Source organism: Lithobates pipiens, unplaced genomic scaffold, assembly GCF_037356315.1.
Source record: "Lithobates pipiens isolate NorthernLeopardFrog02 unplaced genomic scaffold, aLitPip1_a1.2 Scaffold_19, whole genome shotgun sequence".
In the NCBI taxonomy this organism is placed as follows: Eukaryota; Metazoa; Chordata; class Amphibia; order Anura; family Ranidae; genus Lithobates; species Lithobates pipiens.
Window position 1 is genome coordinate 70,289,237 of NW_027507764.1, and position 24,791 is coordinate 70,314,027.

Below are 24,791 nucleotides of genomic sequence, written 5' to 3' on the forward strand. Positions count from 1 at the left end.
TACTGTGCTGGAGGCACACAACACCCACTTTATCTACTGCAGATGCCTGAGAAAAGAACACTGTCCCTGCCTATCTTGCTCTTTCCCTGCACGCCGTAACACAATACACAAGGCCGCCGCGCTGGCGGCCTTATATAGTGTGGGGCGTGTACTAAACCCCCTGAGCTATAATTGGACACAGGCATCCTGCCTGTGGCCAATTATGGCTCTCCTCGCTGCCGGCGCTGTGATTGGCCAAGCATGCGGGGTCACAGTGCATGCTTGGCCAATCATGAGCCAGCAATGCACTGCAATGGCGTAGTGCATTGTGGGCCGTTCGTACCGCACAAATTTGGTCCACAAAGTTCTTTATTCGCCGAACAGATGAACGGTCGATGTTCGAGTCCAACATGAGTTCGAGTCAAACACCGAGCTTATCCCTAAAAGGGAGGTGAATTTTCAATATAATTCTGTAACAGATAGTAAAGGGGTCAATTCTCTTACCTGTTACAATTAAAGAGGAACTGCAGTCTGCTCACATAATTTGTAAAAAAAAAAAAAAAACATCTTTTCCATTCTGAAGCTTCCTTCCAACCACTTTGTACATTATTTTATTATATACTGTGATTCTGTACTTGCAAAATATGCTTCAGAAATCTCCCTCCACTGTCTGGCCGCAACCATTTTAACTGTGGGCAGCTGAAGCTGCTGCCTGTTCACTTCCTGGATTTACACAGACACACAAAGGCACACCTCCAGCTCTGCAGCTCTCATTGGTCCCCTTATGACTCATCCCCCCTCCCTTCCTGGTAAACTCTCCCAAGAGTGAGAGAGAGAGAGCTAGGCTTTTTACCAGACAAGAAACAGGAAGTGGGCTGTATACGGTATTTACAGGCAGAAAAAAAATGTTTTACTATCCAAAGTTAAAACAACAAGGGCAGAAGATTTAATAGATGGAAAGATTAAAAAAATGACTGAAAGTCCGCTTTAATGTATTATTTTATCTGTTCCTATAAAAAAAAGTGATTCCTTCTCATGAATGGTTATTTTATTTCCACCAAAAAAGGCCATCTTTCCTACTCTCCATCATAAACATCTTATAGCATCTTGCAATTAAAGAAAATCTGTTCTCCGAAAAAAGATCAGAATGTCACTGCTGACCTCTTCCACTGAAAATGCTAGGTGCCTGGTTGGATGTGGATTGACTGGCTTCAATACTTTCACTGACCAGGAGAAGTATGCAGAACAGGAACTCTTGCTTGTGCTGTATATTTGTTCCTGGTTAAGCCAGTATTTTTAAATAGAGGTCAGAAATGGCAGCCCCTAGAAGCTAAAGACTGATCCCTGAACTGACTATTAAATATAAAATACTACAGAAATCAAAAACACTGTAAATTGGCCTATTCCATGTATTACATTTACAATCTCTCAAAGGTAAAGCCTAACTCCAGCCATAACTTTGTATTTGTTTTGTATATGGCAGGCTTTAGTTTTTTAGTTTAGTTTAGTTTAGTTTAGTGTTCCTGTCCGTATTAGGGGCACAAGGGCGCCGTCTCCCTAATCCATGAGCCTGGCCCCTAATCTCCATGCAGGGCGCTGGACGCATTGATTTCAATGGGATTTTTTCTTTTAAGCACATGATTAGAGCCTGAGGCTCTAATTGGCTTAAAAAAGGATGGGCTCGGGGCGCAGAGCACTGCGCCCTGAGCCCACCTAATTATGTGACATTAGCAAATTAATATCTGCTAATGTCTTATGATTCTCTTCCCGGCCAATCAGGAAGTGGGTCCTGAGACCCGATTTGCTGGGAGTCTTAGGACTCCCAGCCAATTGGGTCTCATGACCGTTTCCTGTTTGGCCGAGAGCAGAAGCAATGGCCCTGTCAGCAACAGCCACTTTCTGGAGCCCTACCTCGGATTCAGCTCGCTACCGGTCTTCTCCTCGCATCTGTGCCGCAGCACCGCAGCATACGCACATAATTACAGCCTGAGACTCTGATTGGCTTAAAAAAGGATGGGCTTGGGGCACAGAGTACTGCGCCCTGAGCCCACCCAATTGTGTGACATTAGCAAATTAATATCTGTTAATGTCTTCCTGCTTCTCCTCCCGGCCAATCAGGAAGCGTGTCCTGAGACCCGATTGGCCGGAAGTCTTAGGACTCCTGGCCAATTTTGTCTCAGGACCGTTTTCTTTTCGGCCGGGAGCAGAAGCAATGGCCCTGTCAGCAACAGCATCTTTCTGGAGCCCTACCTCGGATTCAGCTCACCACCGGTCTTCTCCTAGCATCTGTGCCGCAGCACCGCAGCATATTGGAAGGCCATGGATCGCGCGTGGGGATGCGAGTGGATCGCTAATCGAGCGACCGCCTTTGGAAAAAAAAACTCAGGGGCTTCTTTTCTGCATTTCTCACATGTAGGGCAGCCCACTGAAATGAATAGGCTGCCCTACAAACGACACACAGGAACGTGCTGAAGATGCATGGAAATGCGTGCAATCTTTGGTGCACGCACAAGTGTGAAGCAAGTCTTGTTCAGATTTCCTTTCACTTCCTTTCAGGACAGAACTTTATGGGAAATCTCTCCAACAGTAACACAAAAGTTTAGTAGACCGAGGAAATATGCGGGCATCTCAGGGATAGGAAAATTTAACAGATATGTCAAAGGCAGCGATAAGAAGCTAAAAGAGACCCGGTCATTAAATTTGACCAGTTTTACCTTCAATCTTACACAGCTGTACAAGTGCCTCTCCTGTACTGAAAATTCTCACCCTAAGTTCTATCCTTTAGTAAATCACCCTCATTATCTCTTGCTGGTTTCATGGAAAAAAGGATAATATCTTTATTCAATTTAAATGGGTTACTTTTTCATATATACTGGTTTCAGATGCTTTCAAAAACATGAGATTCAATGTAACCCGGCCCGGGATTATGAAGATAAATGGAAATAAATGGCACCCTGCAGACGCGTGTTTCCATCACAGATCTAAAAAGCTCCAAATATTAATGATGAAAGGAAATTCGGGGCAATTACACCAATTAGATCAGACATTCTGAGTGCTACTTTACAGGCTTACTGGATGTATAAATGACCTATATTTATGAGCATAGCTGACACTGTCCTCATGTCACATTTATTGCTGTATTTAAAGTGATAGTAAACCCGCAAAAAAAGGAAAAAAAAAAAAACCCCTGCAAGGTAAAGGTATAATGAGCTAGTATGCAGCGCATACTAGCTCATTATCAAATACCTCAGAACAAAGCTCCCGTATCGGTGCCCAGTCCATGCCATGGGAGCTGATATATTGCCCTTGGCGTGTCTTCCGGGTTCGCGGTTCCGGCGCTGTAAGTGGCCGGAGCCGCGATGACATCACTCCCGCGCAAGCGTGCAGGAGTTTTCTTCCCGGCAAGGTCCGGAAGCATTCAGCTGGGGCATTCAGAGCGCATGCGCCTGCTGACATCAACGGCTGCATGCATAGGGAATATCTCCTATACCGTACAGGTTTAGGAGATATTAATTTTACCTACAGGTAAGCCTTATTATAGGCTTACCTGTAGGTAAAAGTGTAAAATTTGAGTATACAACCGCTTTAAAGGGGGTATCAACCTAGAAGCAACATGTTATTGGCTTCTATAGAATTCAAAGAAGACCTAAGGGTTTCCTGTCACTTTAAATACTTCTTCCTGTTTTTGATTGAATATCTGGACAGATTTTTTGCCTTTTACTCAAAAATTCTTGTGAACAAAAATACAAGCCACAGCAGGAACAGACTGGAGCTGAGCTATGACTAGGCACTACAATGAAGTGTGAAACGCGTTAGCTCCTGTCTGTTCCTGCTGTGTCTTGTATTTTTTTTCACAAGAATTTTTGAATAAAAGGCAAAAAATTATATTTTGGGTGTGGATGTTCAGATCTTCTTCCTGTTTTAGATTGCTAAATGCATTGCCGGCACCTGGGCTTCCAAGCTGGATGAGAAGGTTTTCTACTGTCGTTTAACCTACCTGGAGCGGTGATATCGCTCTCTCTACTTTAAATACTTCATTTGGGCCAACTTGGTTGGGTGGTCATTTTTTATCATCAATCAAGTGTGGGCAAACTGTGATCCTTTTGAGGTGTTGTTACATTGGTAATGACACCCGCAGCGGACCGCAAACATTTCAGGGATCGCTGTGTTTCCCACACTGCAAATGTGTGAACAGGGGTTAAAGTGGTTGTAAACCAGGGGTCTCAAACTGGCGGCCCTCGAGCTGTTGCAGAACTACAAGTCCCATTATGCCTCTGTCTATGGGGAGTCATGCTTGTAACCCTCAGCCTTGCAATGCCTCATGGGAATTGTAGTTCTGTAACAGCTGGAGGGCCACCAGTTTGAGACCCCTGTTGTAAATGCTTACAGACCATTTTTACCTACAGGCAAGCCTAGATTAAAGCTTACCTGTAGGTGCAAGAAATATCTCCTAAAATTACATGGTTTAGGAGATATTTGCAGAAGACAGGAGCCGTAGACATCGGCGCACAGGCGCACTGAGCATGCCACTGCTAGCGGCAATCATGCCGTTAGTGGCGGCTCCCATGCGCATGCGCGGGAGTGACGTCATCGCGGCTCCGGCCAGTCACAGCGCCAGAGCCGCGATACCCGGAAGTCACTCTGGGATAGATGGTCGGAGGAGGACAACGAGGGTCACTTCGGGGGCTTCCATCTCAGGTAAGTTATTCATAATGAGCTAGTATGCATAGCATACTAGCTCATTATGCCTTTGCTTGCAGGGTCTATTTTTTATTTTTATTTCAGTTTGGCTTTACTTTCTCTTTAAATACACTTTAGCAGCATTCACAACATACTGTAAGGTTGGGTTCACACTTTACACCTCCGACGCATGCGACTTGCAGCAGGGGTCTGGTGAGTCCCCGTTCTCCATTTCAGGGACAGATTTTTGACTGAATTCAACCCTGAAATGGAGCCAAAGACGCACAGAATTCTGTGCAAGCCGCTCCACAGCCGCAACGGAGATATGTGAACCAGTGTCCCATTATATAAGGTCCCCCATCAGATAATGTCCGCTGTGTACTGCGCATGCGCAGTACACAGCAACACAGATTCCGAAAATAGCTGAGGATGAATGGCGCCTGCGCCGTGAGTCCAGTTTCTAGCCCCACCATTCAAGTGGACATAGAGTAGGAATAAAAAAGAGCTGAGCGCAGCGAGGCCGAGCCCGAAGAGTGGCGAGCGAAGCTCGCCCGTGAGGGGCCGTGTAATTTTCACAACCCTATGTCCGCTTGGATGGTGGGGCTACCACCTCCACTCACGGCGCAGGCGCCGTTCAGCTTCGGAAATTTTCCGAAGCTTCTTCTGCCCCGTACTGCACATGCGCAGTACGGGGCGGACGCTATATGATGGCAGGACACTATCTGCCAGAACACAGGCTCCACAATCTCCTGTCATGCGACTTGGATGCGGAAAAATCCACATCCAATTTGCATAAGTTTGAACCCAGCCTAAGTGTAGTTGTCTTCCTGAAGGGGTACAAGCGACTTCTCCCCTGCTGCCAGAAATAGAGAGTCACCTGCACAGCACCTTGGCCATTCAGATACAGCCTTGTCATTTTTTCACTGAACACAAGGTTATCTGTGATTGGCCGAGGTAGAGACCGTGTCATCACCTGCCCACCTTTTCACCTCATCCAGGGAACATTCATTAATTAATAATACAAGGCTGTTTCTTAATGGCAAAGGTGCCCTGCAAGCAACTCTCTTTCCAGGAAATGCCAGATGTACCCTGCCAGGAAGGCAGCAGCATTAATTGTATGTAGCAAACGCTGCTACAGTGTGTTATAGCATCCCTTGCGACCAGACCATTCTGGCAAATTTTGCGAAGTTTGCAAAATGCATCAAGGAAGGTGATTTCAGATGGAGACAATAATCTATGCAGTTTTCATAGTTCAATGAATTAACCACTTAAGGACCGGAAGGATTTGCCCCTTAATGACCAGGCCATTTTTTTGCGATACAGCACTGCGCCGCTTTAACTGACAATTGCGCAGTAGTGCAACGTTGTACCCAAACAAAATTTATGTCCTTTTTTCCCCACAAATAGAGCTTTCTTTTGGTGGTATTTGATCACCTCTGCGGTTTTAAATTTTTGCGCTATAAACAAAAAAAAGAGCGACAATTTTAAAAAAAAACAATATTTTTTACTTTTTGCTATGATAAATATCCCAATTTAAAAAAAAAAAAAAACGAATTTCTTCATTAGTTTAGGCCAATATGTATTCTTCTACATATTTTTGGTAAAAAAGAAAAATCGCAATAAGCGCATATTGATTGGTTTGTGTAAAAGTTATAGTGTCTACAAAATAATGAATAGATTTATGCAATTTTTTTTATTTGTTACTGAAATAGCGGTGATCAGCGATTTTTAGCATTGACTGTGACGTTGAGGTGGACACATCGGACACTTTTGACAATTTTTTGGGACCAGTGACATTTATACAACGGTCAGAGCTAAAAATAGCCACTGATAACTGTATAGATGTCATTGGCAGGGAAGGGGTTAACAACTGGGGGGGGGGGGCGATCAAGGGGTTAAGTGTTCACTAGGGAGGTGTTTCTAATTGCAGGGAGAGTGGACTGACTAGAGAAGGAGAGAGATCGCTGTTCCTGATCACTAGGAACAGAAGATCTCTCTCTATTTCCCTGTCAGAATGGGGATCTGTCTGTTTACACGCATCGCCCCCAGTTTCGCACGCACACGCCTCCTATAGCTTTTTAAAGTGCCCAACGTACAATGACGGCGATTCGGAATGGCTTTAATGGATTAGATGGAATGACTCATTAACAGACAACCCTCTCAGGTGCTGGCACTTACCATGGTGAAAGGGCTGACCATTTTTGGCTTTTCGACTTTTTCTTTGTCTTTGTCTTTGGATTTTGAGAAAAGTCCTTTCTTCTTCCTGCAAAAGAAAATATACAGATGAATGGCCAATTTGTTTAAAGTGATCTAATTTTCTCGTATGTGAGCCCCAAACATGCACACATTTTGGTGGTGGCCCCTCCAGCACATTCTTGTTTTCCTTTTGCTCTCCTGATACTTAGTTCAGCCACCAGAACCAAAGGCACGAAGACCTGTGTAAGCTCCAAGTCACAATTTGGAGTTTACACAGGGCTGGGATCACTTCCCTTATCTTCGTGTGAAAGGTCAATCACCTATCACCAGCGTTCTCATCTGGATAAAAGGGGAGGAAGTAATATCCATACCCATAAGTACTGAGTATCTTTTTACGCTCCTGACAGCAAAACAATGTGGGGGGGGAGCGAAGGGCTCTGCAGCTGTTGCGGAACTACACTACACGCCATGACTAGACATGATGGGAATTGTAGTTCCTGAACAACTGGAGGGCCATAGTTTGGAGACCCCTGTATAGGCTAATGGTAGGGTCACCATGAAATAAAACCTGCTTCTTCATCCAGCATGGATAAAACACATTTTAACTTTAAATTTGAAGTTATAAATCAGCACAAAGGCAGTTTTTCTTATATTGGAGACCATGGAATGCACCAGTGAAGACTGACCCCACACCCATAGCTTCAGATCAACGGACAAGGAGAAAAAACTATTCTAAAATAAGTTTTCTGCTTTAAAGGACTGTTTATTAAGAAAAAAATACAAACATTTTGAGCTGGTTACCTCCCCCATTTGTCCAATCAGATTCAATCTTTTACTATCTGAGAAAATTAAAAATCGAAACTGAATTGGTTAGTATGGGCAGTGACTCGTGCTTTCTTATTCTCTTTTTTAATTTTTATTTTCTTCTATCCAGATTTTTACAGGGAAACCTTTAACCTCCCTGGCGGTATGATTCAGTCTGGATTTAGTTGCTGAAAGCGGTACAATTATTTTGCATGGAAATTTGGCGTTTTACATTGTAGTCCTGTAATTCTCTTAAATCTGTTCAAACCAGAGTCTAGCAGACATCCCGGGTATGATAAAGTTTATAATATAATAAAGAATAATAAAAATTATTCAATAATGTAATCAAATCCTAAAACACTGAAAAAGGGACACTTTTTGGTTGCTATGGACAATCTCCAAATTCCAGGCAGAAAAAAAACAGTATTTATAATATAAAAGTGCATGCAGGGCATTGCACAGACCACTAGGGACAAAGGGGGTGTGTAATTTTGTAATACAGTACTGTAATCTGTAAGATTACAGTACTGTGTGTGTTTTGTGTACTTTTACTTTTTTGAATTTGCCGCCGTTCTCCGCTCCCGTACGCCGTAATGCCGCAGAGAATGGAGCTCGGCGGCATTTGGCACTGTGAATCGAGCGGAGGACAGCTTGATCACACAGCGCGGAGGACATCGCTGGATCCAGGGGACAAGGTAAGTTATGCTGCGTACACACGGGCGGACTGTATGGCGTACTTAGTCCGTCGAAACACATTTCAGCGGACAATCCGCTCGTGTGTGGGCTTCAGCGGACTTTTTCAGCGTGCAGTCTGGCGTACTAAGTATTTCGGATTTTTCGAAATTCTGTCCGTCGTACTTTGTTTTCAGCGGACAATCCGCTTGTCAGTAGGCTAGTTCGACGGACTAAGAATGGCGCATGCTCAGAAAGGATTTACACGGCGGAAGGGTGCTTTGCTGTGTATTGGACTTCCTATTTCTAGTCCCGTCGTACGTGCTGTACACGTCATCGCGCAAGCTTTCGACGGACTGTTTGTGCATCCGTGTGTGGTCAAGTCCGTTCAGTCGAAAGTATGACGGACTGTCCGTCGGATTGTATGACGGACTAAGTACTCCATACAGTCCGCTCGTGTGTACGCGGCATAAGTCTCACTGTGTCTTCCCCTGCATCCAGCGAAGCGATCCCGATTCTGGCTTGGGGTTACCGCTCCTATCAGTAAAATCCTAATCCGAGCCAGACTCGGGATTACCGCTAGGGGGGTTAAAGTGGTTGTAAACCCTTACAACACACTTTGACCTACAGGTAAGCCTAGATTAAGGCTTACCTGTAGGTTCAAGAAATATCTCCTAAACCTACACGGTTTAGGAGATATTTGCCGAAAGACAAGTATCGCTGTCTACGGCGCATGTGCCGTAGACAGCGGCGCGCAGGTGCACTGAGCGCGCCGCGGTCAACGGCGATATGCCGCGAGTGGCGGCTCCCGCGCGCATGTGCGGGAGTGACGTCATTGCGGCTTCGCCAAATGACAGCGGCGGAGCAGCGAGACCCACCAAGAAGATGGATGCGCCGGACTACAGGGGACAGCGGTGACTTCACTGGCTCCTGTGTCAGGTAAGTGACACATAATGGACTACTATGCGATGCATAGTAGTCCATTATGCTTTACCTTTGCAGGGAATGAAAGAGGAAGTAAACCCATCAGGTGGGTTACTAAAGTGTTACTAAACCCAGGACCCTGAATTGACTATATCTGGTCTCCCACAGTGCACAGAACATGGAAATGCAATTATTTTAGTAAATATAAACTGCTAAATACCTTTTCTCATCAGCAGTATATAGCAGTCTTGTGACTTCAATCAGTGTCTGTTTAAAGCTTGTAGGAGGAGTTTTCATTCTACTTTGACTGTCCTACGAGGCTGCAGGACCCCTGACCCTCTGTCTGGACAGTGCTGATCACATACACCCACCCAAGAAAAAAACCTCTCTAGCAATACACACCAAACTGAGCATGTGCAGAGTGCCTCCAAAGGCTCTGTACTATCAGGAGATAGACTGGGGACAGTGGAAGAAAAGGAGGATCGGAGAAGACAGGATCAAAACAGCCTTTTTACACAATGCAGAGGATTAACGCCTTAGGTTCCATAGTAGTATAACAACAAGCATGCTTTACTGCATATACAGACTGATTTTACTGTTGTGGGTTTAGGAATACTTTAAGGGTCTGAAGCCCAAATGGCTGGAGATCCAACTGTTGTGGATTTCTTTGGTAGTACATATATAGGTACGGTTACTTGGCCCTAATTAGTGAGTGAGACTTAATTCAAAGATATATACTGCAGTATAGGAGATCAGACACAGAACCCAAGTATATGCAGAAAATTTTCTCGATTTATTAGATGATAGACATGGGTATTTTTAATAGAAAGCATGCATGTCATATAGGGGTTGATTTACTAAAACTGGAGCGTGCAAAATATAGTGAAGCTGTACATGGTAGCCAATCAGCTTCTAACTTGTTTGTTCAATTAGGCTCCATGCACACTGAAGCTCATAAACGGCTGTTTTTGGGACTTTGTGCGTTTTGTTTTTTTAACAGCCCATAAACTCCCCTCTATGTTATCCTATGTGTCCATGCATACATGGACATTTATCAGCGGTGGAGTTTGTGGGCTGTTGTCTGAACACCCTAAAATCGCGTTCAGGAGCTGTTTTTCTGAACACAAAAAACGCTTAAAAACGTTAAAACGCACATAAACACTGATAAATGTCGTTAAACACTCAAAAACGTGGCTCACCAGCGTTTAACGTTTTTGATCTATTGAGAAAAAAACGCTAACGTGTAAAAATGCTAAAAAACGCTAATAAACGCTATTGCATAAACATTAAAAAAACTTTGAAAGCCTCACTGCAAAGCTACTGCCGTTTTTATAATGTTATTTTAACATCCAGTGTGCATGGAGCCTTAGCTTTGAAAAAAAAATAACTGTTAGCCAATTGGTTTCTATGCAGAGCTGCACCAGATTTTGCACTCTCCAGTTTTAGTAAATCAACCCCATAGCCTTTTAGGTGACTTCTGGACTTTCCAATTTTTCAGAATATTCTTCATTTATGGTATGTTTCTATGAATCACTGCCCCAGGACTTGGCATTGATCCTTTGTGGTCATGAGTTTGTGGTCCAGAGTACACGTGCATTACACATAAAAAGTAGTAAAGCAGAGGTGAGTTTCAGAAGTTATTTTATATAGTAATCATTATAAAACCAGCAATTTTTTTTAAAGGCATGTCTTGTCACCACACAACCATTTTAACTGCTTGCGGACCGCCCTACGCACATGTACTGTGGCAGGGTGGCCGCTCTGTGCCAGATCACGTACCTAGTGCGTGATCTGACACTCCTGAATCTTGGGCGTGCACGCGCCGTCGGCAACCCGTTCCCACTGGGATTGGACACAGCGGGAGCCAATCAGCGGGTCATCGTATCCGCTGGGAACCGCCAATTGTTGGAGAGACAAGCATAAAGATTAAAAAAATGTTTTTAAGCGCCCCCGCATGCTCACACACAGAAGTGAACCCATATTTAAGTCACGCCCACATATGTAAACACTGTTCAAATCACACGTGTGAGGTATTGCTGCATGCACTAGAGCAAAAGCAACAATTCTAGCCTAGGACCTCCTTTGTAACTGTGAACACGTAGCCTGCAAAAAATGTTAAAGCGTCGCCTATGGAGATTTTTAAGTACCGAAGTTTGGCGCTATTCCACCAGTGTGCGCAATTTTAAAGCGTGACATGTTAGGTATCTATTTACTCGGCGTAACATCTTTCACATCGTAGAAAAAAAATTGGGCTAACTTTACTGTTTTTTTTTTAATTCATGAAACTGCTTTTTTTCCAAAAAAGACGCATGTAAAAAAAAAAATTGCTGTGCAAATACCGTGTGACATAAAAAGTTGCAACAACCGCAATTTTATCCCCTAGGATCTCAGCTAAAATATATATATATATATATATATATATATATATATATATATATATATATAAAAACATTTTGGGGGTTTTGAGTAGTTTTTGAGAAAAAAAATTATGATTTTTACATGTAGGAGCGAAGTGCCAGAATTGGCCCGGATGGTTAGCAGTTAAAGAGGAAGTAAAGGCACTTTAAAAAAAAAAAAGAATGCAACCTGCAAGGCAAAGGCATAATGAGCTAGTATGCATAGCATACTAGCTCATTGTGAATAACTTACCTGAGAACGAAGCGGTCCTCCTTCTTCATGTTCACCGCTGCCATGTATCCCGGAGTGACTTCCAGGTCTAGCTGCTCCGATGCTGTGATTCGCCGGAGCCGCGATGAAGTCACTTCCGCGCATGCGCACAGGAGCCGACACGAGCGGCATATTGCCGTGATCTGTGGCCTGCTCAGTTTGGATGTGCGCCGCTGTGCCGTAGACAGCGTTGCCTGTCTTTTTGTAAATATCTCCTAAACCGTATAGGTTTAGGAGATATTTCTTGGACCTACAGGTAAGCCTTAATCTAGGCTTACCTGTAGGTCAAAGTGGTTTGTAAGGGTTTACAACCATTTTAACTCAAGAAAAAAAAAATGAATATGTGTCAGCCTAAAGACCTTCAATGTGGTGGCTGCATTTGCTTCCTTTTTTCAGGCTTTTTCCCTTTATTTTCAGCTGGTGGTTGCTAGCAACACACTTCCTGTCCTAAAGTGACAACACTACCTTGCTCTACTGAATTTATGAAGAAAACAGTGATGTCACCCTAGGCTGGTCACTTCTCATTTGGACTACAGAACACCCCCTACTCATCGTCGTAACATAGGCAAAGGTGTTCTGCAGTTTACAGGGTTTAAATAGTCAAAACTGATTGAAATATCAGTGCGACAGAGTGCACCAGAACTTAGGAGCTCACTGGATTTTTGGCAGGATCGACAAGTTGTTTTTATGAACCTATCAAACAGATACAACAAAATTTCAATGGTATATTCACCAAACCAAAGGCGTTCATTGTTAATGTGCATACACTTTACGCTGACTTTTACAGAAATGCCTCAAAGAAAATAATAGATTTTATCATAGGTGATCTAAAAACGTCTGTGCAATGTAAAAAGAGCAGAAGAGTGTATTATGGAAGTGGAATAGTTCTAGGTCTCACTAAGGCCATGTTGGGTAATGTTTTGACAACTGTTTATACAATGCACTTGATAAGGTTCAGCTTCATATCCTGGCTGATGTAGGAAAACCTACACAAGAGTCCCTATGTATTTGTTTTCATCTAACATTTTTTCCATTAACGAGTATTAATGATGTTCCTTCTCAGCATCTCCACTTCCTGCTTAGTAGACTTACAAGTTGTTGGTTTTCAGTTCAGTAGTTCTTGGCATGAATTTTCGGCACCAAATTAAAGAAAAATGAAAACATTCCCTGACCTCTGACCTAACCTTGTTAACCACTTTAAGACCGGGCCTCTTTTTTTAGATGTGTTGTTTAGATTTTTTTTTTTGCTAGAAAATTACTTAGAACCCCCAAACATAATACATTTTTTTTTCTAACATCCTTGAGAATAAAATGGCGGTCGTTTCAATGCTTTCTGTCACAACGTATTTGCACAGCGGTCTTACAAGCGCACTTTTTTTTTAAAATACACTTTTTTGAATTGAAAAATAAGACAACAGTAAAGTTAGCCCAATTTGTTTTTTATATTGTGAAAGATAATGTTACGCCAAGTAAATTGATACCCAACGTGTCACACTTCAAAATTGCGCCCGCTCGTGGAATGGCAACAAACTTTTACCCATAAAAATCTCCATAGGCGACATTTAAAAAATTCTACTGGTTGCATGTTTTGCGCTACAGAGGAGGACTAGAATTACTGCTCTCACTCTACCGATCGCGGCGATACCTCACATGTGTGATTTGAACACCATTTTCATATGCGGGCGCTGCTCACGTATTGCATTCGCTTCTGCACGCGAGCTCGGCGGGACGGGGAGCGTTTACATTTTTTTTTTTTATTTTACTTATTTATTTTACCTTTTACTTTTTATTTTTATACTGTTTTTTAAAAAAATCTGTCACTTTTATTCCTATTACAAGGAATGTAAACATCCCTTGTAATAGGAAAAAAAGCATGACAGGTCCTCTTAAATATGAGATCTGGGGTCAAAAATATATTTTTTACTTTTTGCTGGAATAAATATCCCAATTTTCTTTTAAAAAAAAATGTCTTCATCAGTGTAGACCACGCATGTCCAAAGTCTGGCCCGCGGGCCAATCGCGGCCCGCATTCCGGTGTCGGACGCCACGCCTGGTAATTTTGATATATATATATCTTTTGTGGCCCACATGATTCCCCAGGCGCCAGGGGCCACAAAAGATAGATATGTTGGCTGCCTTGGAGAGGGCGGGACGAGTGCCGTGCATACAGGAGAGGAGTATTTCCTGTTTACATGGCGTTCTGTGTAAAAGGAAAAGTCCTGTCTCCTGCGCTGCCATTGGATAACTGTTTTGGCCATCATAGGAGGTGGGACTTTCAATTAAAGAGGCCACCAATAAAAATAGGAGTTTCTCCTGTATGTCTGCGCTTGTCCCGCCCCCTCCAAGGCTGCAAATGGACATGAATCAGGCTGCACTGGCGGCAATGGTGAGTCTGCTTTCATGTCAATGTGGGTGCTGCATTCATGTCAATGTGGGTGCTGCATTCATGGCAATGGAGTGGGGGCTGCATTCATGGCAATGGAGTGGGGGCTGCATTCATGGCAATACGGAGGGTGCTGCATTCATGGCAATGGAGTGGGTGCTGCATTCATGGCAATGGAGTGGGTGCTGCATTCATGGCAATGGAGTGGGTGCTGCATTCATGGCAATGGAGTGGGTGCGGCATTCATGGCAATGGAGTGGGTGCGGCATTCATGGCAATGGAGTGGGTGCGGCATTCATGGCAATACGGCGGGGGCTGCATTGACTGCACTTGTGAGGCTGCAGATGGGCACTGATTAGGCTGCATTGATGGGCGCTGACCTTTATTTCGCTTCAGTTCTTTATGTAAAATTTAAGATTTTTTCCTGAAACTTCCTTTTTAAAGTGAAGGTGCGTGTTATAGGCTGATAAATATGGTATATCCATATAACACGCCCAAGCTCATCTCTTTACCACACACAGCACAAAGGCAAGAGAAATCTTGTTGGGCCGTGTATTAGTGCTCGGACGAACACACACAGACTGAATTTTAATGGTTTAAAAGAATGTCAGGCAAAATGGTCGGCCCTCAAGCATGTTCACTTCATCAAATCAAGCCCTCTTTCAAAAAAGTTTGGACACCCCTGGTATAGGCCAATATGTATTCTTCTACATATTTTTGGTAAAAAACAAAATTGAAACAAAAACAAAAACGCAATCAAAAACAAAAAAAGAGCAACAATTTTGAAAAAAAAAAAAAATTTTTACTTTCTGCTATAAAACATTTCCCCCCAAAAAAAATATGAAAAAATTAAAATGTATTCATCGCATTAGGCCAAAATGTATTCTGCTACATATTTTTGGTAAAAAAAAAAAATCGCAATAAGCGTATATTTATTGGTTTGCGCAAAAGTTATCACATCTACAAAATAGGGGATAGATTTATAATATTTTCATTTTATTTTTATTTTTTTTACTAGTAATGGCAGCGATCACTGATTTTTGTAACATTGCGGCGGACAGTCCGGACACCTAACTGACATTTTTTACAATGTTCCTGGGAACCAGTGATATTATTACAGTGATCAGTGCTAAAAATATCCACTGTTATTGTACTAATGACACTGGCAGGGAAGGGGTTAACATCAGGGGCGATCAAGGGATTAAATCTGTTCCCTTACTGTGTGTTCTAATTGTATAGGGGACTTTATGACTGGGTAAACACACAGATCCATCTTCCTGCATAGCAGAAGGACAGGATCTGTGTGATCTCCCCTGTCAGAACGGAGAAATGCCTTGTTTACACAGGTCCCCGTTCTGTCACTGTGGGGAACGCGCTGATTGGCTCTCCCACTAGCCACTGGGAGCGCGAGCGCGCCCACGAAAGTGAGTTCCCGCGCCAACGTACAGCTATGGCGATTTGCAGTAACGAGCCACCTTGCTGCAGTATAATGACAGCGGCTGGTCAGGAAGCAGTTGAACAGACTCTAACCAAGCCTAGCCACTATTCTGTACTCTTTAAATCTTATCCACTCCACACTAGGGTGCCCACGTGTCCCGGATTGCCCGGGATTGTCCCTTAATTTATATCTGTGTCCCGTGCCCCGGGCACCTTCATTCCGGGACAATGCAATGTCCCGGAATGAACTAAGGACACAGCCGCGGCAATAAACATTGCCTAGCAACAGCGCTCTGAGTCCACCCACCTCCGCCTCTGGCCGCAGCAGCAGGGAGAGCGAGAGAGCAGCCAGAGAGCGTCTTCTGTATCTCCTCCTCCTGAGTCCTGAGGGCGGCTTCTTACTGTTGCTGGCCTGCCCACCACCTGTAGCACAGAGCCTTGGAGAACTTTCTTTGGCTACTGTGATAGGAGACTGATAGGTCACGGTCACGCTGGTGGTGGGCGGGGACAGAAGTCCTCCGACGGCCGCTGCCGTTCCATCCTCCGAGGGGAGATCCGCACACTGCTCCATCCAGCATGCCTGCCTGGGCAAGCTTGTGACACTCACCGGGAAGCCGCTGACTGTGAGCCCCCTCAACCCTCCAAGTGAGTGAGCTGAGCACTGTCTGTAGCTAACCAGACCCTGACCCCTCTCTCTGCCCTCCTTCCTCTCTCTCTTCCTGCCCCCTCTGTCTCCCTGTCCCCCCTCTCTCTCCCTTCCCCCTTCCTCTCTCTCCCCTCCCTCTCTCTCCCTGCCCCCCTCTGTCTCCCTGCTCCCCCTCTCTCTCCCTGTCCCCCTCTATCCCTGCCCTCTATCTCTCCCTGTCCCCCTATCTCTTCCTGTCCCCCCTCTCTCTCCCTGCCCCCCATCTCTCCCTGCCCCCCCTCTGCCTCCCTGTCCCCCCTCTCTCTGCCTGCCCCCGCTCTCTCTGCCTGCCGCCGCTCTTTCTGCCTGCCCTCGCTCTCTCTCCCTGTCCCCCCTCTCTCTCCCCTCTCTCTCCCTGTCTCCCCCCTCTCTCTCCCTGTCTCCCCCCTCTCTCTCCCTTTCTCTCTCTCCTCTCTCCCTGTCCCTCCTCTGTCTCCCTGCCCCCGCTCTCTCTGCCTGCCCCCCCTCTCTCTCCATGTGTCCCCCCTCTGTCTCCCTGTCTCCCTGCCACCGTCACTCTCCCCCCCTCTCCCTGTCCCCCCTTTGTCTCCCTGCCCCCCTCTCCCTGTCCCCCCTCTCCCTGCCCCCGCTCTCTCTGCCTGCCCCCACTCTCTCTGCCTGTCCCCCCGCTCTCTCTGCCTGTCCCCCCACTCTCTCTGCCTGTGTCCTCTCCCTGTCACCGTCACTCTCCCCCCTTTCCCTGTCGTCCCTCTCTCTCCCTGTCCCCCCTCTCTCTCCCTGTCTCCTCTCCCTGTCACCATCACTCTCCCCCCTATCCCTGTCGTCTCTCTGTCGTCCCTCTGTCTCCCTGTCGTCCCTCTGTCTCCTCCTGTCCGTCCCGCTCTCTCTCCGCCTGTCCGTCCCGCTCTCTCTCCGCCTGTCCGTCCCGCTCTCTCTCCGCCTGTCCGTCCCGCTCTCTCTCCGCCTGTCCGTCCCGCTCTCTCTCCGCCTGTCCGTCCCGCTCTCTCTCCGCCTGTCCGTCCCGCTCTCTCTCTGCCTGTCCGTCCCGCTCTCTCTCTGCCTGTCCGTCCCGCTCTCTCTCTGCCTGTCCATCCCGCTCTCTCTCTCTGCCTGTCTCTCCCTCTCTCTCCCTGTCTCTCCCTCTGTCTCCCTGTCCCCCCTCTGTCTCCCTGCCCCCCCCTTTCCCTGTCCCCCCTCTCCCTGTCATCCCCCCCTTTCCCCCCTCTGTCTCCCTGCCCCCGCTCTCTCTGCCTGCCCCTCCGCTCTCTCTGCCTGCCCCCCCCGCTCTCTCTGCCTGCCCCCCGCTCTCTCTGCCTGTCCCCCCGCTCTCTCTGCCTGTGTCCTCTCCCTGTCACCGTCACTCTCCCCCCTCTCCCTGTCGTCCCTCTGTCTCCGCCTGTCCGTCCCGCTCTCTCTCCGCCTGTCCGTCCCGCTCTCTCTCCGCCTGTCCGTCCCGCTCTCTCTCCGCCTGTCCGTCCCGCTCTCTCTCTGCCTGTCTCTCCCTGTCTCCCCCTGTCTCTCCCTCTCTCTCCCTGTCTCTCCCTGTCTCTCCCTGTCTCCCCTCTCTTTCCTCTCTCTCTCCCCTCTCTTTCCTCTCTCTCTCCCCTCTCTTTCCTCTCTCTCTCCCCTCTCTTTCCTCTCTCTCTCCCCTCTCTTTCCTCTCTCTCTCTCCCCTCTCTTTCCTCTCTCTCTCCCCTCTCTCTCCCTGTCCACCGTCACTCTCCCCCCTCTCCCTGTCGTCCCTCTGTCTGTCTCCCTGTCGTCCCTCTGTCTGTCTCCCTGTCCCACCTGCCCCCCCCCTCTCTCTCCCTGCCCTCTCTCTGGCAGCAGGTGACAAGTGACACGCTTCATCTGGTGGCAGGTGATGGTGGCAAGTGACACGTGTTATCTGGTGGCAAGCAACGGTGGCAAGTGACAAGCGGCCTCTGGTGGCAGGAGACACTGGCAAGTGGCATCTGGTGGCAGGAGACAGTGGCAAGTGACAAGCAGCATCTGGTGGCAAATGGCAAGCTCATGGTTCCCTCTGCGTTATGGTGAGTTGAACTATTTCATTTTATATTACAATGTAGTAATAGAAATAATGTGATTTGATCATCTTGACACCATACTAAGCCTGGTGTCAGAATGATTTCAGTGGTAGCACCATCCATTCACCCAACAAATCCCCCCCACTTCTAAATCCGCCGTCAACCCTGAGACTACATTCGCGTGCCCCTCCCCCCCCCCCCCCCCCCCGATCCTTGGCAAAATTGTCCCTGAATGCCAGTTTGGAAATGTGGTCACCCTACTCCACACCCATTCACCCTTAACCTTAATTCCTCTTTCACATGGGCCTAGTGATGACCTGCAAACCACGGTGGACTGCTTTGTCAACAGCAGCTAGCCCACATTTAGCTGGTGATCGGGAGGAGATATGACACCTCCCACATGCCTGTTTGAAGAAGGATTTTACATTGAAATCCCCTTCACCACACCACAACCACATCTATTGGACTTGGTTGCATCACAGTTGTAGCGTGACCCCATTCACCTCTATAGGAGAACAGTGACAGGCGGTAACGCCTGCCGACCACAAGCCCTATATTTTTGTCACAACAATATGTATGAGGATGTTTGGCAGCCATTGACTATTTTTTCAGGCAAGATAAAAATGTGCTTGAAGCAGGGTGGATAGAAATTGATGATTTAAAAAAAAAATAATCTGATTTTTTTTCATTTAAATCTGATTTTTTTTTTTTGATATTTATAAAATGTATTTTAATAAAATGCTTTTAGAGTAAAAATCTATTTATGATACATTAATAATTTAGTTTATTCAGCATGAAATGGAGCTTAGTTATGTTGCAGGAGGCTCTTTATATTCTGCAATAATTACATTTTTGATAAACTCATTCATTGAATCCAAGCATTCACACAATTTCACAGTAAACGTGAAACCAAAGTTTGAGAATATTCCTTTATCCCATTTCTATGCAAATCTATGTACACTACAAACTGTATGATTGAATCGGTTCTGATATCGCTGTTTTACTAACCTGACAGCTTATTATTCTAAATAGGAAACCTTCATTTTGTTTGCAAATATTAAAAACTCTAACTACCCGCAAGAATAAGTGCTTTCATTTAAAGAGCACCTGTGATTTCAGATCCATCATGGCAGTGCCTGTTAGTGGGCATCCATTCACCTGCTGCCGGCACGTCCCTCACCTTGCTGTGTCACTGCCGCATCACCAGCCGTCCCATTAAAGCATGGGTCTTCAAACTATGGCCCTCCAGTTGTTCAGAAACTACAATTCCCATCATGCCTAGTCATGTCTGTGAATGTCAGAGTTTTACAATGCCTCATGGGATGTGTAGTTTCACAATAGCTGGAGGGCCATAGTTTGAGGATCCCTGCATTAAAGTGAATGGGGCTGTCAACAGCGGGTCAGAGGAGCAGAGATGACAGTTGCTCTTTAAAAATTATGATTTAAATCAAGACTTTTTACTAGTAATTTAAATCAAATCCACCCTGGCCTGAAGTGTCTGCTTTTGCTGCCTGACAGTGCCCATGTGAAAGAGGGCTAACTGCTAAAGCCTAGTACACATGATGAGGTTATCAGAGGCTCTAATAGGCTTCAAAATAGGGTGGCCTCCCGGCGCAGAGAGTGCGCCCTGATCCCACCCAATTGTGTAACGATATCGAATGAATTTTCGCTATTTTCACACTAATACTCCTCCCTGCCAATCAGGGAGGGAGCCCTGGTGCTTAGGAAGAGGTGGCACAGAGGAGACATGAGGACGGATATCCCCGCCACCAAGGCTGCTCTGGTGGACTCAGGACTGGTGGTGGTTAGTGACGGACCACCTGCGGGGCTGTGCCGTCAGAGAGCCATGAGCAGGGGGGCCATTAGAACTGCAAGTGGGTGGCCGACATAGCTGCGAGCGGGGGGCTGTCATAGCAGCATGAGGGGATTAGTGGGCACAGTGGCTACATATACTGGGCACAATTGGCTGCATTTGAGGGGCACAAGTGGCTGCATATGATGGGCACAAGTGGTTGTATTTGATGGGCACAAGTGGTTGCATATGATGGGCATAAGTGCCTCCATTTGATGGACACAGTGGCTGCGTTTGATGGGCACAAGTGGCTGCATATGATGGGCACAAGTGGCTGAAAATACTGGGCACAAGTGGCTGTATTTGATGGGCACAAGTGGCTGCATATGATGGGCACAAGTGGCTGTATTTGAAGTGGCTGCGTTTGATGGGCACAGTGAGGCTGAAATTGATGGGGGGGTTCAGTATTTTTCAGTTTGTTTGTGCCAAACGTTTTGAACACAAGCCGCCAATGAGATTGACAGTCCCGAAAGGGTTGTTTTCCCAGCAAACTTTGGGAGGAGATTATTCCACAGCGCAAGCAGCAAGAGAGGTAAATATTTGCATTCTTCTTTATAGGGAGTTGGCTACTTTCAAATTTTGCGACTGGTGACAAGGTCACTTTAAGACGAGAGAAAAATGTCTTTTAATTACTAAGAGAGCCCTACAGTGGAGAATTTGAAAACTTTATCAAATATTTGCCATTTGGTGTACACTTGTAATGGATGGAACTTAAACCAAAGACAGTCAGGCAATATGGATGAGCTTGCGTTTTCTTGCAAGCAGGTTTCGGGCCCAAACCTGGGCCTCAGCTATCATTCTTGGCCCAATAAGCTGCAGGTGGGAGATTTCCATCCTACAGCTAACGAAAAAACAGGGATGCTTGGGACATCATTGACCCAATATGGCCACATGGACCAAGAACTAGACCAAGAAGGACGGCTAGCTTCAGGTTTCGGACCAAAATCAGGTTCTGGACAAACACAAGCTCATCCCTATCAGGCAACCAGCATTCTTAAAAGGAGAATCCGGCAATGGCAACCTCGACCTTTATCCACCGTCCTCACTGAAGGGTAATAGGCAAATTCACAACAATTTATTTTGTATGTATGATGACCATTTTTTTTATGGTCCAGAAGCTCCTACACCCACAAATACGTTACCTAATTTTTTTGCTACTAAATATACCGTCCCAATCACATCATTCCCTGCCTCCAAGGAGCTTCCAGTCTGATCTCCATAACATGCAATCAAACGGTTTGGCCTTTGCAAGATACCCAAGTACGCACATCCAATCTCCATATAGATGTCATTCTTGCAGGGGATTGAAACCCAAATCCCAGAACTCCAAACCAACAGATCTATCCCATTACCTGTCATTTTGCCATTACTGCACAAAAGTAAACTAAACCGAAAAACAGTCCATTGAAATTATTATTTAATAAAGTCCTGTGTCACAAAGGCACCCCCGAGGTGACGGGTTTTAAGCTGTATTCTTTAAACACTGCGGGGGTCCTTCCCATTTCCAGCACAACAACCGGCCCTCCTGCAGTTCAGGATAAATGTTTGATTTCTGATAAAATTCACATCCTAGACTAAGCAGAAAAACAACATTTGACAGATGAAAGCCAGACGCTCAGTAGGCAGATTGTGTCCACCGAATGAGTTTAATGGGTACCTGTGGATCGAATATTGTAGCGGTTTTGCCTGTCAAAGGATTTTTATTTCTCCCCAACTAGTCATGGGGTTTATACAGCCCCCCTCAGACAGCACAATGGCAGATGACACTTTTTAATACAGTGGTGTCTTCTCCCCCCCCCCCCCCCCCCCAGTTTTTGATTGGACAGTGAAAGAAAAGCAGAAGACTGATGAGAGCAAAGACCCCTTTCACACAGGCTTTCTGATCAGACCCGCTTTTCAGTTTTCCAGGTAGACCCGGTCAGATGCCCTATGTAAGTCTATGGGCAGGTGAATGTAAACGCACAAGCGAAAGTCTTCTCTGATTCAGCAAAGAACCTGCTCATGGATCCTCTGCTAAATGGACTGGGCAGCACTCATGTATAGAGATCCCTTGCCAGCAAACATAGGTGTGCCCCCCAAAGCTCAAATGCCTTTTCCTGCAGCCTTGGCTGCACTTGACCGTGAATGAATGGGAAGTGCCCTGTGCTGAGCTGCTTCTTATCTATTCACAAATTGAAGCATACTAAACACAGTTTACTATTATTTAGTTATCAATGAACACAGTGAATCGCTTTTTTCATTTAGAAAAGGAAGGCGCTGGTAAATGGCATAATTACTAGCCCCTTCCCCCACTCTTCATCCTGAAACATCCCCTGCAACAGGGGAGAGGAGAAGAGGGAAGCCAGCGGCACTGCGGGGCGGGGGAATCGGCACCGCACATAATGATTAGGGTGTGCCCAGGCACACCTATGCCAGCAGATTTGCTTGCAGCATAGCTGATTGTCTCCTAGTCCTGTCCTGCCCTCCCCCAGTCTCAGTGCTACTTGATACACAGTTACATAGTTAGTAAGGTTGAATAAAGACACCAGTCCATTCAGAGTGAGTGTCTACAATTGTCCCTATCCCTGTACATTGTGTTTTATTAAGATACTCAACTATTATATTATTATTTATTTAAAGGTACCCATATAAATAGCACTGTCAATTCAATAGTGCTCCACACATACATCGCACACTCACATTGGTCCCTACCCTCAAGGAGCCCACAATCTAAGGTCCCCAACACACATTCATATACTATTTTGGACAGAAGCCAATTAACCTGGAGTACCTAGAGGAAACCCACGCAGGCACAGGGAGAACATGCAAACTCCAGGCAGGTAGTATTGTGGTTGGGATCCAAACCAGCGACCCTTCTTACTGCTAGGCGAGAATGGTAACCACTACATCACTGTGCCACCTAGTAAATGATAGGAAATGCTATAAGCTAATTTATGGGGGTGACGATTAGTGAAGTATTGTGCAAGGCAGTGTTAACTCCCCCCACCCGTGCCCTTCTGTCTGACTTTTCCCTCAAGATCAATAATAAAATTAGTAGTCCCTTCCCTCACACCAGGGTGTAATCCAAGACTCTGAACCGTCCTTTCAGCCCTAAATCCAATTACTGTCCAAATCTTGCAGACTTCACCACCATAACATCTCTAAAATATGCCCCTTTTTAACCAATGAAATCACCAAGCTACTTATTCTCTCCATGGTTATGTCTTGCATTGACTATTGCAACTCCCTTCTAATAGGCCAACCGTTTATAGGCTATCCCCTCTTCAGTCTATCATGAATGCTGCTGCCAGACTCATCTACCTTACCAACCAACCATTGAGTGTCCACCATCCCTCTCTGGCAATCTCTCCATTGGCTTCAGATTGGCCAAATAATGAAATTCAAAATATTAACAACAACATACAAAGCCATTCACAACTTTTCTCCAAGCTAAATCACCAATCTTGTCTCAAGATACCAACCAAACCTTCCTTCCCACTCCTCCCAAGATCTCCTGCTCTCTAGCATCCTTACCAACTCCTCCCATACCCATCTCCAGGACTTCGCCAGAACCTCTCCTATTCTCTGGAACTCTCTACCTCAATCTGTCTGAAAATCGCCTACTCTGTCCACCTTTAGGTGATCCCTGAAAACTCATCTCCTCAGGGAAGCCTATCCTGCCTCCATTTAACAACTGAACTTTTAAATCTGCCATCAGCTCATCCCTCATAGCTATTACCTTGTGCACCACTTGCCCCTCCCTCTTAGATTGTAAGCTCTCATGAGCAGGGCCCTCCTTACACTCCTTCACTTCCATTATATTGTAACTGTACTGCCTCCCTTTATATTTTAAAGTGGTGCACAAACTGTTGGCGCTATATAAATACCATAGAATAATAATAATAATCTACAGGTTGCAGGCGTGAGGGGTTAAAGCTTCTATTGGCAGTTTTCATATCAGCAAACTTCAGCAGAGGTAATATACTGTATTTTCACATTTATAGATATCCCAATAATTAATCAAGCAGTTTAATAAAGCTGCTGTGCAGACACCAGGGGTCTTGAAATGGAGCAGCACTCAAACACCCAAAATGCAAGATAGGATTGTGTCTTTAATAAGAAAGATTAGGAGAAACATGCTGTTATTCTGCACTTAAAGTATTACTAAACCCAGGACCCTGCATTCACTATATCTGGTCTCCCACAGTACACAAAACATGGAAATGCAATTATTTCAGTAGATATAAACTGCTAAATACCTTTTCTCATCAGCAGTATATAACAGTCTTGTGACTTCTATCAGTGTCTGGTTAAAGCTTGTAGGATGAGTTTTCATTTTATTCTGACTGTCCTATGAGGCTGCAGGACCCCTGACCCTCTGTCTGGACAGTGCTGATTGGTACTGTGCTGATCACATTCACCCTCCCAAAAAAGGGAAAAAAACCTCTCTAGCAATATACACCAAACTGAGCATGTGCAGAGTGACTCTAAAGGCTTTGTTATCTCAGGGGATGGATTGGGGACAGTGGAAGAAGAGGAGGATCA

The 24,791-nt window shown here is 45.5% G+C and overlaps 1 protein-coding gene across 1 annotated transcript in view; it reads right to left on the bottom strand.

Annotated features, from left to right (window-relative positions):
* Positions 1–24,791, bottom strand: part of LOC143996052 (ATP-dependent translocase ABCB1-like) — a 124,510-nt gene that overhangs the window by 78,752 nt on the left and 20,967 nt on the right. Inside the window, exon 3 of the mRNA XM_077490861.1 lies at positions 6,838–6,922. Coding sequence (XP_077346987.1) covers positions 6,838–6,922 — 85 coding nt within the window. The remainder of the gene's footprint in view (positions 1–6,837; positions 6,923–24,791) is intronic.